The 16,450-nt window shown below is 38.3% G+C and overlaps 1 protein-coding gene across 2 annotated transcripts in view; it reads left to right on the top strand.

Annotated features, from left to right (window-relative positions):
- STPG2 (sperm tail PG-rich repeat containing 2) overlaps positions 1-16,450 on the top strand; it is a 422,672-nt gene that overhangs the window by 113,773 nt on the left and 292,449 nt on the right. For both annotated transcript variants that reach the window (XM_054688086.1, XM_054688085.1), the window contains exons 7-8: positions 9,380-9,487; positions 9,883-10,042. In XM_054688086.1, coding sequence (XP_054544061.1) covers positions 9,380-9,487; positions 9,883-10,042 — 268 coding nt within the window. The remainder of the gene's footprint in view (positions 1-9,379; positions 9,488-9,882; positions 10,043-16,450) is intronic.

Here is a 16,450-nt window from a genome sequence, read left to right as displayed (position 1 = left end):
GAGTAAAATTCACCAAATTTAACTATTCCTACACTCACAGGATGCTATATATTGAATTGTGTTCCAATCCAAATTCACACATTAAAGTACTTCTACCCAAAATTCACTGTATTTGGAGATAAATGCCGTAAAGAAGTAATAAGGTTTAAATGAGTTCATAAGAACTGAGTCCTCATCAAATAGGATTGCTGTCCTCATGAGGAGAATAGACAACAGTGATACATGTGTGAAAAAAATATACCACATAAGGGTACAAGAAGAAGGAAAACAGCAAGGGTAGAGCTCTCAGAAGAACCAAGTCTGCAACACTTTCCTCTTACAATTAGAGCCTTTAGAACTGAGAAAATAAACTTTTGTCTAAGAAAATAACACAGGACTAAGGTTTTTTGGTTATTCATGTGTTCTTCTGTAACTTTTAGCTATTTCAGTGAGAATCACTATGATAGAACAAATACATAGTGCAAGTACCCCACAACATTTTTTATAATTGTGCACTTTTGTGTTGAGGCAAGTATGGGTTTACAGCATTGCATATGATGTCGGTATATGTTCAGATTGATATAGCTGTAATGTTCCCACACAACACCTAGCACTGACACATTTATAATCTTCCAGTATGATCCATTGGGTCTCTTCCTCTCCTTGCTCTGTAAACTTTAACCTCACCTGTTGATAGCCTCAATTCTACAATCAGATCTCTTGTGTATCCTTGAGTTTTGTTTTGTCTATGCCTTTTGTAATGTTTCTCTATAGTCTGCATATCAATGAAGTAATCTGGTTTTGCCTTTCTCCTCCTCACATTTTCATAGCTGTCAGATCCCTCCAAGTGTCACAAAAGGCAAAGTTTCATAAAATTTTAATAGCTCAGTAGCATTTCATTGTGAACATATACCACACTTTGTCTAATTCACACATTTGTTTTTGGGCACTTACATAGTTTCCATAACTTGCCTGTTGCAAGTAGTGTGGCAATGAACATGGAGTGCATACACCTCTTTGAATTAGTGTGTTTTTTTGCAATCTTTGGGTGGATTCCTAGGGGTTGGATGACTGGATCATATGTAGCTTTATTTTTAATGTTTTCAAAAACTCCTGTTTTCCATAGGGGTTGGACCAGTCTACATTCCAATCAACAATGTAGGCATATTCCTTTTTCTCCACATTGTTGCCTACACTTTTTGCTTCAGGTCTTTTTGATATAGGGATTCTCAAAGGGGTGAGGTAGTATTTCGTTGTGATTCTGGTTTTCATTTCCCTGAATATAAGTGATAATGGGCATTTTTCCTATGACTGCTGGCCATCTTTATGTCTTCTTTGGACAAGGGTCTGCTTAGCTCCTCTGCCCATTTTTGATTGGGTTATATATTTTCTTTTTGTTGCATTTGTGTGATTATATTTTCAGATGTTGGATATCAGTGCCTGTCAAAGATATGATGTGAAAATATATTCTACCATTCGCTAGGGTGTCTTTTTTGAATTATAGTTTCTTTCACTGTGCATAAGCTTTTTATTTTGAAATTGTTCTATTTACTTACATTCTCTTTTGTTTCCTTTGCTATTAGATATGAAACCACAAAGACATCATTGAAGCCAATGACATGGAGGGCTTTCCCTGTCTTTTATTCACATATTTTATGGTTTCATGTCTTTTTTAAATTTATTTTTATTATTATTTTTAAAACAACTCTTTTTTTAATTTTTATTTATTTATACAAGCACTGGGTACAGTCAGAAGTGTGGGAGGGTGAGAGGATTCACTGGAGCCAGAGCAGGCACCAGAACAGGCAGACTGACGAAGTATACTGCTGAGGTGAGAAGTGGGTGCAGCAGGAGAGGTCTGCCACACCATGTGGGACCCTCGCCTGCGGCCGGGGATTGAACTGGCGCTGCAGAGGCTGGGGGCAGCTTCACAGCCTAGCGCTCAACTGCTGCGCCACCGGGAAGGCTCTATTTTTATTATTATTTTTTTAATTTTATATATTTTTACATCATTTTTCATTTTTGCACAATGTATGCATTTTCATCTTGGTTATAATCCTGACGTAATTACCACCCCCTGTTGTTTTGATACTACTCCCTCCTTCCCCCACCATGGTGTGTCTCTGGTTTATATTTGCTTGTTGATTTTGATTTTTACTTTATAATAATTAATCTTTTCCTGGTCTCTTATTTAGGTTTTCTAAATTCCTACTATGGGTGAGACCACATGGTATTTTTCTTTTTCTTTCTGGGTTATTTCACTGAGCATGATCCCTTCCAGCTCCATCCATGTTGCTGCAAATGCATGAGTTTATCTTTTTTGATTGCTGAGTATTATTCCATTGTGTATATATACCACATCTTCTTGATCCAGTCATCTGTTTTTGGGCATTTGGGTTGTTTCCATAGCTTAGCTATTGTAATTAATGCTGCTATAAACATAGGGTGCAGGTGCCTTTTTGAATTAATGTTTCTGTGTCTTTTGGGTAAATACCTAGGAGTGGAATGGCTGGATCATATGGAAGCTCTATCTTTAGTAGGTTGAGGAATCTCCACACAGCTTTCCATAGTGGTTGGACCATTTTGCACTCCCACCAGCAATGCAGGAGAGTTCATTTTTCTCCACATCCTCACCAACATTTGATGTTGCCAGTTTTTTAATATGTGCCATTCTTACTGGTGTAAGATGGTATCTCATTGTAGTTTTGATTTGCATTTCCCTGATTACAAGTGATGTTGAACATTTTTTCATATGCCTGTTGGCATTTGCATTTCCTCTTTGGAGAAGTTTCTTTTTAGCTCTTCTGCCGTTTTTTGACTGCATTATTTACTTTGATTTTTTTGGGTCTCTTCAGCTCTTTGTAGATTTTTGTGATCAGTCCTTTATCATTAGTGTTATGTGCAAAAATTTTCTCCCAGTTGGTGGTGTGTCTCTTTGTTTTGGTTACTGTCTCTTTTGCTGTGCAGAAGCTCTTTAATTTGATTCAATCCCAGCTGATTATCTTTGCCTTCACTATCACTATTCCAAAGAGCACCAGCATGCCTATGTTTATAGCAACACTATTTACAATAACTAAGCATTGGAAACAACCCAAATGCCCAAAAATAGATGACTGGATCAAGAAGATGTGATGCGTATACACAATGGAATATTACTCAGCAATCAAAAAAGATAAACACGTGCAATTTGCAGCAACATGGATGGAACTGGAAGGGATCATGCTCAGCGAAGTAAGCCAGAAAGAAAAAGAAAAATACCAGATGGTCTTACTCCTAGCAGGAATCTAGAAAACCTAAAGTAGGGACCAGGAAAAAGAAAAACTATAAGAAAGGAAAAATCAAAATCAACAAACAACTATGAACCAGAGACACACTATTGGGGGGGGGTAGGGAAAAGGGGAATTGGGGTCAAAATAAGGAGGTTGCAATTATATAGGAAATATAGAAATAAAATTAAAAAACAAAACAAAAAAAAATAAAAAATATAAAATTCTACATGCGTAAAAAAAATTCAGTGATAAATGATAAATTCAGAATTGAATGATAAAATGATACATTTCTTAGATAAGCAAAAGCTAAATGAAGAATTCATCAATACTAAATTGGCTGTACAATAAATTTAAACTGAAAAGAAATGATATAAACAAGAAAATGCATGACAATTGCCAAAATAATTAGACAAGAGATACATATAACATAAATATATAAAAATGAGACATAAAAATGTCAAATGTGTGACAGGAGTTAAAAAATATATAGATTAGTGGTGTGATCAAAGTTAAGGAGTTATCAATCCCTCATGGGACATTACACACATAAGATGTTCTATTGGAACCTGATGGTGATCTATTTTTAACATTTTGAACCTCCAAACAGCTTTCAATAGTGGCTGGGCCAGAAGCCAATTTATGTTCCCAACAGCAGAATAAGAGTGTTTTTTTTTTTTTAATATGGTCCATTCTCACAGGTATGAGATAGTATCTCATTGTGGCTTTGATTTGCATTTCCATGATTATAAGGGCTGTTTTTCATATACCTGTTGGCCATTTGCATTTCTTTTTTTTTGAAGAGGTGTCTTTTTAACTCTTCTGTCTTTTTTTTTTTTTTGATTGAGTATTTTTCTTTATTGAGTTGGGTAAGCTCTTAATAGATCTTTGGTATCAGTCCCTTATCAGATGTTTGGTGTGCAAATATTTTCTCCCATTCAGTGCGGTGTCTCTTTGTTTCGATTACTGTCTCTTGTTATACAGAAGCTTTTTAGTTTAATGTAGTCCCAGATATTTATATTTCCTTTGTTTTCCTTGCTTCTGGAGATGAACCCTCAAAGTTATTTCTGAAGTTTATGTTATGGAGTGTTTTTGGCTATGTCTTATATTTATTTTATGGTTTCAGATCTTAAATCCAAGTCTTTTGTCTATTTTGAGTTGATTTTGTGTATGGTGTGAGATAGTCATCTAGTTTCATTCACTTGCATCATTTATTGAAGAGATTTTCCTTGTTCCACTGTATATTCTAGGTTCCTTTGTCATGTATGTGTGGCTTCATTTCTCGACTTTCAATTCAGTTCCATTGGTCTGTTGTCTGTTGTTGTTTCAATACCATGCTGTTTTATTATTTGGGCTTTGTAATATAGTCTGAAGTCTGGGAGTATTATATCTCCATTTATGTCCTTTTAATAAGGAGAACTTTGGATATTTGTGGGGTTTTTTTGTGATTCCATATGAATTTCAGCAATATTTGTTCCATTTCTTTGAAGAATGTCATTGACAGTTTTATGGGAATTGCATTGTATTTGTAAATTGCTTTTGGTAGGATGACTATTTTGATAATGTTGATCCATCTGCTCCATTCACAGAGAATGTCTTTCTTTATGTCTTCCATTATTTCCATTAGCAGTGTTTTATAATATTTTTTGTATAGTTATTTAGCCTCCTTTATTAGTTTCATTTGCAGGTATTTAATTTCTTTTTGGTACAATTGTACATGGAATGGTTTCTTAATTTTTTCCTTCTCAGACTGATGGTTCATGTACAGGAAGGCTACTGATTTTTGTGTATTGATTTTATAACCTGCTACTTTACAGAACTGGTTTATTGCTTTAATTAGTTTTCCTGTGCATTTTTTAAAATATTTATTTATTTATTTATACAAGAACCAGGGTACAGGCCAGATGCGTGGTATGGTGAGAAGATTCACCAGAGACAGAGCGGGGAGCAGAACAGGCAGACTGATGAAATACACTCCTGAGGGGAGCAGCGGGTGAGACAAGAGAGGTCTGCTGCGCCATGTGGGACCCTCCCAGCTGGCCGGGATCAAATTGGTGCTGCAGAGCCTGTAGGTGGACAGCTTCACAGCATGGCGCTCAACTGCCTGTGCCACAGGGGCGGCCCACCTGTGCATTTTTTAAAGGAAAAATGCATATTATCATATCATCTGCAGATAGTAATAGTTTTACTTCTTCTTTCCCTATTTGGATTCCTTTTATGTTTTTATCTTGTCTAATTGTTCTAGCTAGGACTTTCAGTATTATATTGAAAAGCTGTGATGAGCATGGGCATCCTTGTTGTGTTCCAGAACTTAATGGAAAGGCTTTCAGTTTTTCACCATTGACAATGATGGTAGCTGTGGGTTTGTCATATATGGCAGTTTTTATATTAAGATGTGTTCCTTTTATTCCAAGTTCTTTTGGGTGCTTTCATCACAAATGCATATTGGACTTTACAAGTACTTTCTTGGCATTTATTGATATGTTCATATGGTATTTTTTTTCTTTTTGTTAATTTGGTGAATAACATTTTTTGATTTTTGGGTGATGGACAATTCTTGTGTTCCTGGAGTAAATGCCATTGGTCATGGTGTATAATGCTTTTGGTGCACTGTTGGATTTGCTAATGTTTTATTGAGGATTTTAACATGTTTTCTTTAGGGAAATTTGGTCTGTAATTTTCTTTTTTATTTGTCGTTTTTGTTTGGTTTTGGTATATTTGTGATGCTGCCCTCATAAAATTTTTTGAATGAGTTTTAGTTGGATAGGCATTAGCTCATCTTTGAATGCTAGAAATCTCTGATGAAACTTTCTGTTTCTGGGCTTTTGTTTTCTGGAATGGTTTTTATTACTGTTTCCATTTGCTAACTTGTAATTGGTTTGTTCAAAGTTTTCTATTTCTTTTTTCAGCCTTGGGTGATTATAAAATTCTAAGAATTTGTCCATCTCATCTAAGTTGTTGAACATGTTTGCCTATAACTGTTCATAGTAATCTCTGATTATACTCTGTATTTCTGCTGTGTCTGCTGTAGTTCTCCTCTTTCATTCATAATACTATTTATTTGACTTTTCTCCCTCATTTTCTTCATGAAACTGCTAGAGGTTTACCTATTTTATCTTTGCAAAGAACTAGCTTTTTGTTTCTTTGATCTTTTGGACTGTCTTTTTGGTTTCTATTTCATTTATTTCTGCTTTAATTTTTATTACTTCCTTTCTTCTACCAGTAGAAGGTTTTTCTTTTTCTTTTTTTTTCCCGTTAGTCCTTGAAATGAGAGATTAGGTTGGTTCTGTGGGTTCTTTCTTGTTTCTTGATGGGGCCTGTGGTGCTCTACATTTTCCCCTAATATTGCTTTTGCAGTGTCCCACTGGACATCTACTACATAGGCTTGGGTAATCTGGACTTCTGTGATTGGTGGGCAGGACATCTGCCTGTCCTGTTCCAAGTGTGAGTGGTCCAGCCTGCTGGAATCAGTGGGCAAGACCTCTTGTGGTTCCCACCCAAGCATGGGTGATTCTGCATGGTGTGTAGGCTTCTGGGGCCAGTGGGTGTAACTACATGGTTCCCACTGGGCATGGGTTGTCCAGACTCTGTTCCTTTATTTTCTTGTATATACTATCAATCTTGGTCTTCCTGAGGAGCTGGTGACTGGTTCTGGAGTTAGGGGTGCTTACCTAGGTGTTGCTAAGGGTGTCTGATGTAAAGCAAGGCCCTGGAATGCCCAGGCTGGGGTACCACTCTGCTGGGAGGGGCTGGTGGCTGAGCCCCCCTTTCAAAGCTGTCAAGAAATTTGTTCTATCTAGTCTATACTAAAGTGGTTTGGTATATAGGAAATCACTTAAAAACTATAGCTTGGTTCAGATATTTAGTCAGCTGTTCTTTTAGGTGCTCTGTTTACTTTTTCTTAAAAGTATAAATTTTGTAAACATCCTTGTGTATGTTTTTCATAATGTAGAATTTCTCTTGTCAGGTGTGCTCTTCATAGTTTCCACATTATAAAGCAACAATAGTTGTCCACCATAGTGCATTGTGCTCTCCTTCTCCCTGTTTTCTACTTTTCACCTTCCCCTCCCATTCAGAATATCTCAGATCTATTGTCTTCTTTCAAAGGTCAGTCTTATAACTTGTTTTTGATCCTTTGTTTGGTCTCTGTAGATTCCACATGTAAGTGAAACCATTCAGTATTTTTCTTTCTCCTTTTGGATCACTTCACTTAGAATAATCCCTTCTAGTTCCATCCATGTTACTGCAAATAGAATGAGTTTATCTTTTTTGATTGCTGAGTAGCATTGCATTTTGTATATATCCCACATCTTGCTCCATTTATCTGTTGTGGAGCATTTATGTTGTTTCCTTATAATTGGCTATTGTAAATTGTGCTGCTATAAATATAAGAGTTCAAGTGTCCTTTTGAATTAGTGTTTTTGTGCTCTTTGGATAGATACCTAGGACTGGAATTGCTGTGTCATATGACAGATCCATTTTCAGTGTTTTGTGGAACATCAAATGTCTCTCCATGCTGGTTGACCCAATCTACATTCCCACCACTGATATAAGACTTTTCCTTTTTCTCCACACCCTTACCAGCACTTGTTGCTTGTGGTTTCTTTAATATGGGCTATTCTCACATGTATGAGATGGTATCCCATTATAGTTTTGATTTACATTTCCCTCATTATACGTGATGATGAGATTTTTTTCATGGCTGTTGGCCATCTGCATGTCTTCTTTGGAGAGGTACTTATTAAGCATTTCTGCTCATTTTTGAGTGGGTTGTTTATATTTTTGAGTTTTTGAGCTCTTTATACATCTTTGATATCCATCCCTTATTAGATATATGGTGTGCCAATATTTTCTCCTTTTCAATAGGGTGTATCTTTGTTTTGGTCACTATCTTTTTCACTGTACAGAAGATACTTACTTTGATATAGTCCCAGTTATTTATTTATTTATTAAAGATTTATTTATTTATTTATGCATATAAGAATGGGAGTGTAGGCCATAGATGTGGGGGGGGGTTGAGAGGATTCTTCAGAAAGAGTGGGGAACAAAACAGGCAGATCTACTGAAATACAGGGCTGAGGGGAGTAGCAGGCAAAACAGGAGAGGTCTGCTGTGCCATGTGTGTTAGCTCCGTGGCCAGGGATTGAACTCATGCTGCAGTTGCTGGTGATAGCTTGATAGCACTGAGACTTTAACCCCTGCACCACTAGGAAGGCCCTGTCCCAATTACTTATTTTCTTCTTTGTTTTCCTTGCTGCTGAAAATAAGTCCACAAAGATGTTTCTATAGTTTACATCATGGAGGTTTTTTCCTATCGTTTCTACTACACATTTTATGATTTTAAGTCTGCATCTAAGTCTTTTATCCATTGTGAGTTGATCTTTATGAATGGTGTGAGATAATGGTCTAGTGTCATTCTTTTGCATGTGGCAGCCCATTATTCTCAGCACCATTTGTTGAAGAGGCTGTCCTTGATTTAGTGTATGTACTTTGTTCCATTTCTAGGTTTTTCCCGAGTATTAAGATTTTTGATATGATTTTAAATGGGATGGCTTTCTTAATTTCTTCTTAGTTCATTATTTATACATGGGAAAACAACCACTTTGTGTTAGTGATTTTGTATCCTGACACTTTGCTAAACTGTTTTTTGTTTTGTTTGTTTGTTTCAAGTAGTTTCTTCATGGAGTCTTAGGGTTCTCTAAGTGTATTATCATATCATCTACAAATAATGATAGCTTTACTTCTTTCCCAATTTGGATAAATTTTATTGCTTTTGCTTGCCAATTGCTTTATTTAGGACTTTTTAAAAATATTATGTTGAATAGTAGTAGTGAGAGTGTACATCCTTTCTTGTACCAGAACTTTTTGTGAAGGATTTAGTTTTTTACCATTGAGAATGATGCTAGTTTTGGGTTGTCATATATGACTTTCATTGTGTTAAGATGAAATTTCATTTATACTCAGATTTTAAGGGGTTTTATCATAAATGAATGCTAACTCATATCAAACGCCTTCTCAAAATCTATTGCTATGAACATGTGATTTTTTTCTTTCTTCTTGTTGATGCGGTGAACTACATTTATTGATAGTTGCTTTCTAATGACAAAATATATTTTTTTCTTGCTGTAATTTAGAGTGTACCAGGTCCTGGAAAATATGACATTAAAAGCCAATTTCAGCAGACTGAAAATTTGAAACCAACTGCAAATAATGTATCAGCTGCTTTTCTTTCTCAATCCCAGGTAATGTTCTATAATAATTTTCATACACAGAGAATGATAGGTATAATGTGAAGCTGATAACAATCCAGTGGCGATTGGGGATCTTCTAAAAAGAAAAAAAGACATTTATACAAATTAGAAACAGATATGACCTGTGCAAATCATATTATAAAATGTGTGGGTAAATGAAATTATATAACATTACAAGTTTAGCAATGTGTAAAGATGAAAATTTCAATGAAACCACTACTAAAAATTTTGACAGTTATGAGATCTTAATTCACCCGTGTTTTCTTAACTTCATTAAAAAGATAAATTTAATTCCAAATGTTAAATTACTGAGAAGCCAACTTTAACTCACAAAATATCACTATGTACTATAGTTTCTCACTGGCATATTTTCCCATTTTCACTAGAGATTTATACCCATAAAGTCTATCACTCCAGCCCCAGGCACATATAATGAATATCAAACTGCTTTCAAGTCATTGAAGAAAACATCAGCACTGAAAAATACCCCATTTGGTCAAAGTGCTGCTCGATTCATACAGGACTCCAGGACAGAGGAAATGCCAGGTTAGCAATTAATCTATATGTTTTTACTCTTTAGCTTTATGTAACTTAATATTATTAACAATATTAATTGTACCAGAGAGTACTTTTTTTTTCATTTTATGGTAAATACTGTCAGCATTTTTAAAGCAATGACTATGCAATATTCACAAATAAATACAAAATAGCATACAATTTAAAATGTCCTAATTGCAATTTTCTCTTATTTTCACTTTATTCAGTAAATTTCCTAAACTTCTCTTGGGTGATAAACATACGTAATATGTCAACTCATGTCTTCTCAATGACTACAAAATCTCATGTAATTATAGTGTAATTCTGAAGTACAGGATCTTGTTATCTAATTCAAGTACAGGTAACAGGTGAAGATTTTTGTGTGTATTACTTCAGTTCATGAGTATGATTCCTCTCTATCAGAAGAGTTGTGAACTAAAGATACATATTATCCACCCCATATATACAACAAAAAAAGTGGGAGAAAGATAGGATAATTATAATAGACATTCACATTTAAAAAAGAGGGAAAAACTGATGGTCCATAGTAGTCATAGAGCTAATAGAAACATTCTGAAATCAAGCAAAGCTATTGTGCCATTTCTTTAATTGAGGGTCAAATTATATTCTCTGCAAATGATTTTTCATGGTTTTTGTTTTAACTTCTGGGATCACAGTTCCATCCCTTCCACTATCCTTCCTTGTCTAAAAAAACTAGATGGTGTTTGCAGCTGGAGCTTTCTTAACTTGCTTCCTTCTCATAGAAGATTGTAGTCTATAAATCACTTTTCTTTTGCACTGTTGTAATCTTCCTTCCGCATTAGTGCAATTCCTTTTAAAAATATGAACTTTTTTTTTAAAGATTTGTTTATATATTTATACAAGCACTGGGTACTGTCAGAAGCCGGGAGGGTGAGAGAATTCACTAGAGCCAGAGCGGGGAACCGAACAGGCAGAACAACAAAATACACTGCTGAGGGGAGCAGCGGGCATGGGAGGAGAGGTCTGCATGCCATGTGGAGGCCTCGCTGGTGGCCGGGGATCTAACTGGCGCTGCAGAGGCTGCGGACAGCTTTGCTACCCAGAGCTTAACTGCTGTGCCACCAGGGGAGGCCCTAAAAAATATGAACTTTTTATTGTATTAATTTATAATGAAAAATATTGGACAAAAGTTAAGCCCACAAACCCTTCTCCAAGAAACAGTTGTCTATATGAGTCACCACTGATGCCACTGTTTTTTCAGCAATCCTTAATTCCAAAGTGTCTATCACACATTGTCTTAAAATTCTTAGAGTACCTTTTCTTTAGTGAGAGATTCTGTGAGGAACAATATTGTTTTTTAAGATTTATTTTATTGTTTGTGTGCGTACAAGAACTAGGGTATAGGCTAGAGGTGCGGGGGTGGGGGGGTGGGTGAGAGGATTCACCAGAGGCAGAGCAGGGAACAGAACAGGCAGATCTACTAAAATACACTGCCAAGGGGATGTGGGCAAGACAGGAATGGTCTGTTGTGCCATGTGGGTTAGCTTCCTGGCTGGGGAACAAACTGATACTGTAGTTGCTGGAGACCAGCTCCAGCTAGAAGTTGTGTCAGGGGTCTCAGAGAGGAGAGGACGGCGTCAGCCAAGTTTTCTCGGAGGACTGAGGGGAAGTGGAGCGAGGTAGAAGTGAGGTAGACACAGACACTCTCCCTGGTGCAAGTATCTCCTGCTGAGGGTCTCAGCAGGTCTTTATTTATACCTTAAGGAGAGTGGTGGGATTACATCAGCATAAGCATTGATGCAGAGCAGAGACAATCAATACATATTTTCTCATGATCATGTAAAGACTCCCTTGGCCTTACACCTGTAGGCCATTTCTTTGGTAACCTAAGAACAATTAGTTTCCTAGGTACAGCTCTTTTACTAGCATGATCAATCATACAAGACAACACATTTGACAACAATTAAACTTTCCCAGTTACAAAGTGAGTGTAAAATTCCTATTCTATTACTAAAATCAATCTATCTCCTAGTGCTCAATTAACTTGGTTAATATATTAATTACTTCAAAGTGGTCAAAAACAACTCATCAAATCTACGTAAGTTCTACTGAAGTCTAACTCTTAACTAGAAATTCCTAACCTCCACATGGCCTGTGAACTATTGACCTCTTGCATACACCAGGAAATGTATTGTTGCTGCAAACAGGTACTCTCCCAGGTTAGGCTATGGTTTCCAAGCACAGCTGGTTCAGGGCAGCTTGTTCTCCATAGTTCTCAGGGCCGAAACATTTCTTTCCTAACTATACCTTTAACAATTTTTACTTATTTTGTGATAGTTCACGCGTAAGAACAATAAGCCAGTTGTCACCTGGGTCTGAATTTAGGTTTTCACAGGCCAGTTAATAACTAACTTACTTCAGCATTAACCAAGAATAAAGAGGAGAGCTTTAGCAGGCTTTGCCATGGAGACTCCCTAGTTCAGATCTTCTTTGGGAAGTGCAAGAACTCCCCTCTTCTGGGAAGTACAACTTTCCCTCTTCGGGGTAGCATTGGGACTCCCCACTTCTCGGGAGTCTCCCCCAATTCCTGGACCATGTCACGAGACAGCATGGGAGGCGCAGCCTGCCGCAGCAGTGGCTGGTGCTAGCTTGATAGTGCTGAGACTTAACCCCTGCACCCCAGGGAGGCCCTATGAGGTACAATCAAAAACTTTTCTGAGGACTTAACAAGGAGAACTCAGATTTGGTCTTTGTTCAGGACATATGTTGCTTTGAAATCCTTGTCTGAAGAAATGGAATGAAAAAATTTATTTTCATATCTACAATAGCTTGATTCCTTTTTTTTTTTAAAGATTTGTTTATTTATACAAGAAGCGGGGTACAGCAGACCAGATGTGTGGGAGGGTGAGAGGATTCACCAAAGACAGAGTGGGGGACAGAACAGGTAGACTGAGGAAATACACTGCTGAGAGGAGCACTGGGCAAGACAGGAGAGGTCTGCGGAGCCATGTGGAACCCTCGCCGGCTGGCTGGGATCGAACAGGTGCTGCAGAGACTGTGAACAGTTTCACAGCACTGTGCTCAACTGGCCAGCGCCACGAGGAGAGGCCCTAGCTTGATTCCTTTTTATTTTCTATAAATTCTGCTTGAGAATTGAATGGATTTAGCATCTCTTTGTGGCCATACCTTCTCATACACTGATAAAAATAGCTAATTGGCGGGGGCGGGGGGGGGGGGATTAACATGGCAGCAAGGAAACACTGCGAGTAAGATCTCCCATTAAAAAAAAGTTAATAGGGAGGAAAAGAGGCAGGTCCCAGTGAGAACTGGAACACGGAAGATAAACAGACGACTCCAGCAAACTACCCGAAGAAGAAAGTTGCCATAAAAGAGGACTAGAAGGGAGGAAAGCTCAGAACCCAGCTACCCTCCCCCACCCACAAAGTCGGCACTCTCCGACCAACAGAAAGGAGGAAAAAAATGAAAAAAAACAAAAAACTGAAACAACCAACAAGAACAAACTAAGCATCAAGCAGGACTGTGAGTGGAAAGGAACTATTTCAGCCACAACACCCGTGAACTGGAGCTGTGGAGAAACCTGCAGGATTCTCTGCATAGGTGAGTGAACTGCTCCAGGTGCCATTAGAGAAAAGCAAAGACTCCCGGAGACCTACAAACAGCCCCAGGCCAGCCCATAAGCTTGTAGGGAAAAGCAGCCGTTGAAAAGCAAACGCGGATCGCAGCTGCCCTGGTCCCCACGCCTGCAACCTAGGCTTGCAGGGAGACATGCACGGGCCCTCACTGAGGTGAATGTCCCTCACTAAGTAATCAGAAACCAAGTGCCCAGAATGGGAACAGGGTACAAAAAGGCGCTATTTCTGTGGACACTGAACTGGGCTACAGCCCGTGTCCTGGACCTGAGGGGCTTTGGAACTGAGACCCGGGGCATGAAATTAAGGGCATGGGTTCCCCAAGACGGTGGGGCACAAGGCAGACACAGCATCCCAAACCTGTTGAGGCTTTCCCCTCAACGGCTCCCAATGGTTCCACCACTCCCAATCTGTTACCCATCCCATGGGGTGAAAAAAACAGCTCCCAAGAACACTAGGAGAGATCTCTGGTGCCACCAAGCGACCAGAAAAAAAATCACCAATACCCCATAGAACAGGAACATTTCTTCAGTAAAGACTGCTTGAAATCAGCAGAAGGCTCCCAGAGGAGCCAGTGGTGAGCTGGGACATTCGCCCATGCCAGGCCCCTTCTGACCAGCAGTCCGAGGCCAGAGGGGGAGCGGGCACCAAACAGCCGGGGCAGACCGGTTGCGCAGAAGAGTGTGCCTGAGACCTGGTGCACAGGGAGAGCATCCCACATCGCCATTTTAGAACAGGTACATTTCTTCAGTAAAGACTGCCTGAAATCAGCAGAAGGCTCCCTCAAGAGCCAGAGGTGAACTGGGAAGTTCGCCCACTACAGACCTCTGCTGGCCTGCAGTCCCAGCCCAGAGGGGGAGTGGGAACCCACTGCCAGGGCAGACCAGGCACACAGGGAGTGCGTCCTGCATCGCCATTTTAGAACAGGGACATTTCTTCAGTAAAGACTGCTTGAAACCAACAGATGGCTCCCGGAGGAGCCAGAGGGGAGCAGAGAAGTTCATCCAAAATGCCGGCCAGTACCAGCAACACAGTGTCCCAATGCATATGGAAAATTAGAAAACAGACAGTAGGGAGTAGAAGAACCACATGCAACCTAGCAACTCCTCAGGAAAAAAGCACACCACAAAAAGAAAACAAACACCCAGATTGCAACGACAGTAACTTGGAAGAACTTCTGAGCCTTCCAGAAAGAGAACTTCAAATTGCCATGATTAAAAAAATGACAGAACCCATAAAGGAAAACAATGATAAGGGAAAAATAATCAACGATCAGAAGAATGAAATTGAGTCCCTAAAGAGGGAAGTAAAAGAAATGCAGGAGATCAAAGAATTAATGGGGGCACTAAAGAACTCTGGGAAAAGCAATGAAAGCAGAATAGATAAAATGGAAGAACGAATAAGTACTCTTGAAGACACAGAAATAAAAAGAACCAAAACAGAAAAGGAAAGAGAAGTACAAAGGAAAAAGACCAGAGAAAGACTTTGGGAACTATCTGACTCCATGAGGAAAGGAAATATAAGAGTTATGGGAATACCAGAAGGAGAGGAGAGAGATGTAGGAACAGAAAAAATATTCAAGGAGATAATTGAAGAGAACCTCCCCAAACGTGAAGGAGCTGAAAATTGATATACAAGAATCAAGAAGAACACCAAACTTCCACGACGAAAGGAAAAAAACAGCAAGACACATAGTAGTAAAGCTCCCAAGAATACAGGACAAGAAAAAAATAATGAAGCTGACAAGAGGGAAGAAACAGATAACATTCAAAGGAAAACCATCAGGCTGACATCAGATTTTTCCAAAGAAGGGCAAGGAGAGATTGGAGGGACACAGTCAACAGATTCCAAGAAAACAGATGCCAACCAAGAATACTCTATCCTGCAAAACTCTCCTTCCTCTATGAAGAAAGAATAAGGACCTTCCCAGACAAACAGAAACTCTGGAATTTCATTACGACTAAACCCCCACTCCAAAAAATACTACAAGGAGTCCTAAAACCAGAACTTCAGAGGGATAAATAACAACGAAAGAAGGCCAAAAAAAAGTTATTAAATGAATAAATAAATAAAATCAAAGGAAAGACAAACACAATGGCAAATACAGATGCTAACATTTCGATATTAACTCTAAATGTAAATGGACTAAACTCTACAATAAAAAGACACAGAGTCAAAGGCTGGATTAAGAAACAAAACCCAACCTTTTACTGTCTCCAGGAAACATATAGCTACAAAAGATAAAAATAGACTCAAAGTTAATGGATGAAAACCAATCCTACAAGCAAATGGACCAAAAAAGAAAGCAGGAACAGCTATACTTATATCAGATAAAACAGATTTCAAACTCAAGAAGATAAAAAGAGACCCAACGGTCACTACATTATGATCAAGGGGACAATACTTCAAGAAGAAATAACACTCATTAACATATATTCACCAAAGGAAGGAGCACCAAAATATATCAGACAACTATTGTCATCTCTGAAAACAGACATCAGAGAAAACACATACGTAGTGGGAGACTTCAACACCACTATCAACAATGGATAGATCAATGAGACAAAAAATAAGTAAAGACTCTAAAGCTCTAAATAAGGACCTGGAACACTTGGGCTTAAAAGACATCTATAGAAAACTAACCTCAAAAAAAAACGGAGTACACATTTTTCTCAAGCACACATGGATCATTCTCCAGGATCGATCACATACTGGGACACAAGACAAACATCAACAGATACACCAAGATTGAAATCATAGCAACCATCTTTTCTGAACATGAAGG

The sequence above is a fragment of the Talpa occidentalis genome, unplaced genomic scaffold, assembly GCF_014898055.3.
Source record: "Talpa occidentalis isolate TD23 unplaced genomic scaffold, MPIMG_talOcc4v2.1 talOcc4.6, whole genome shotgun sequence".
NCBI lineage: Eukaryota > Metazoa > Chordata > Mammalia > Eulipotyphla > Talpidae > Talpa > Talpa occidentalis.
This window is presented reverse-complemented; position numbering and strand designations above follow the sequence as displayed.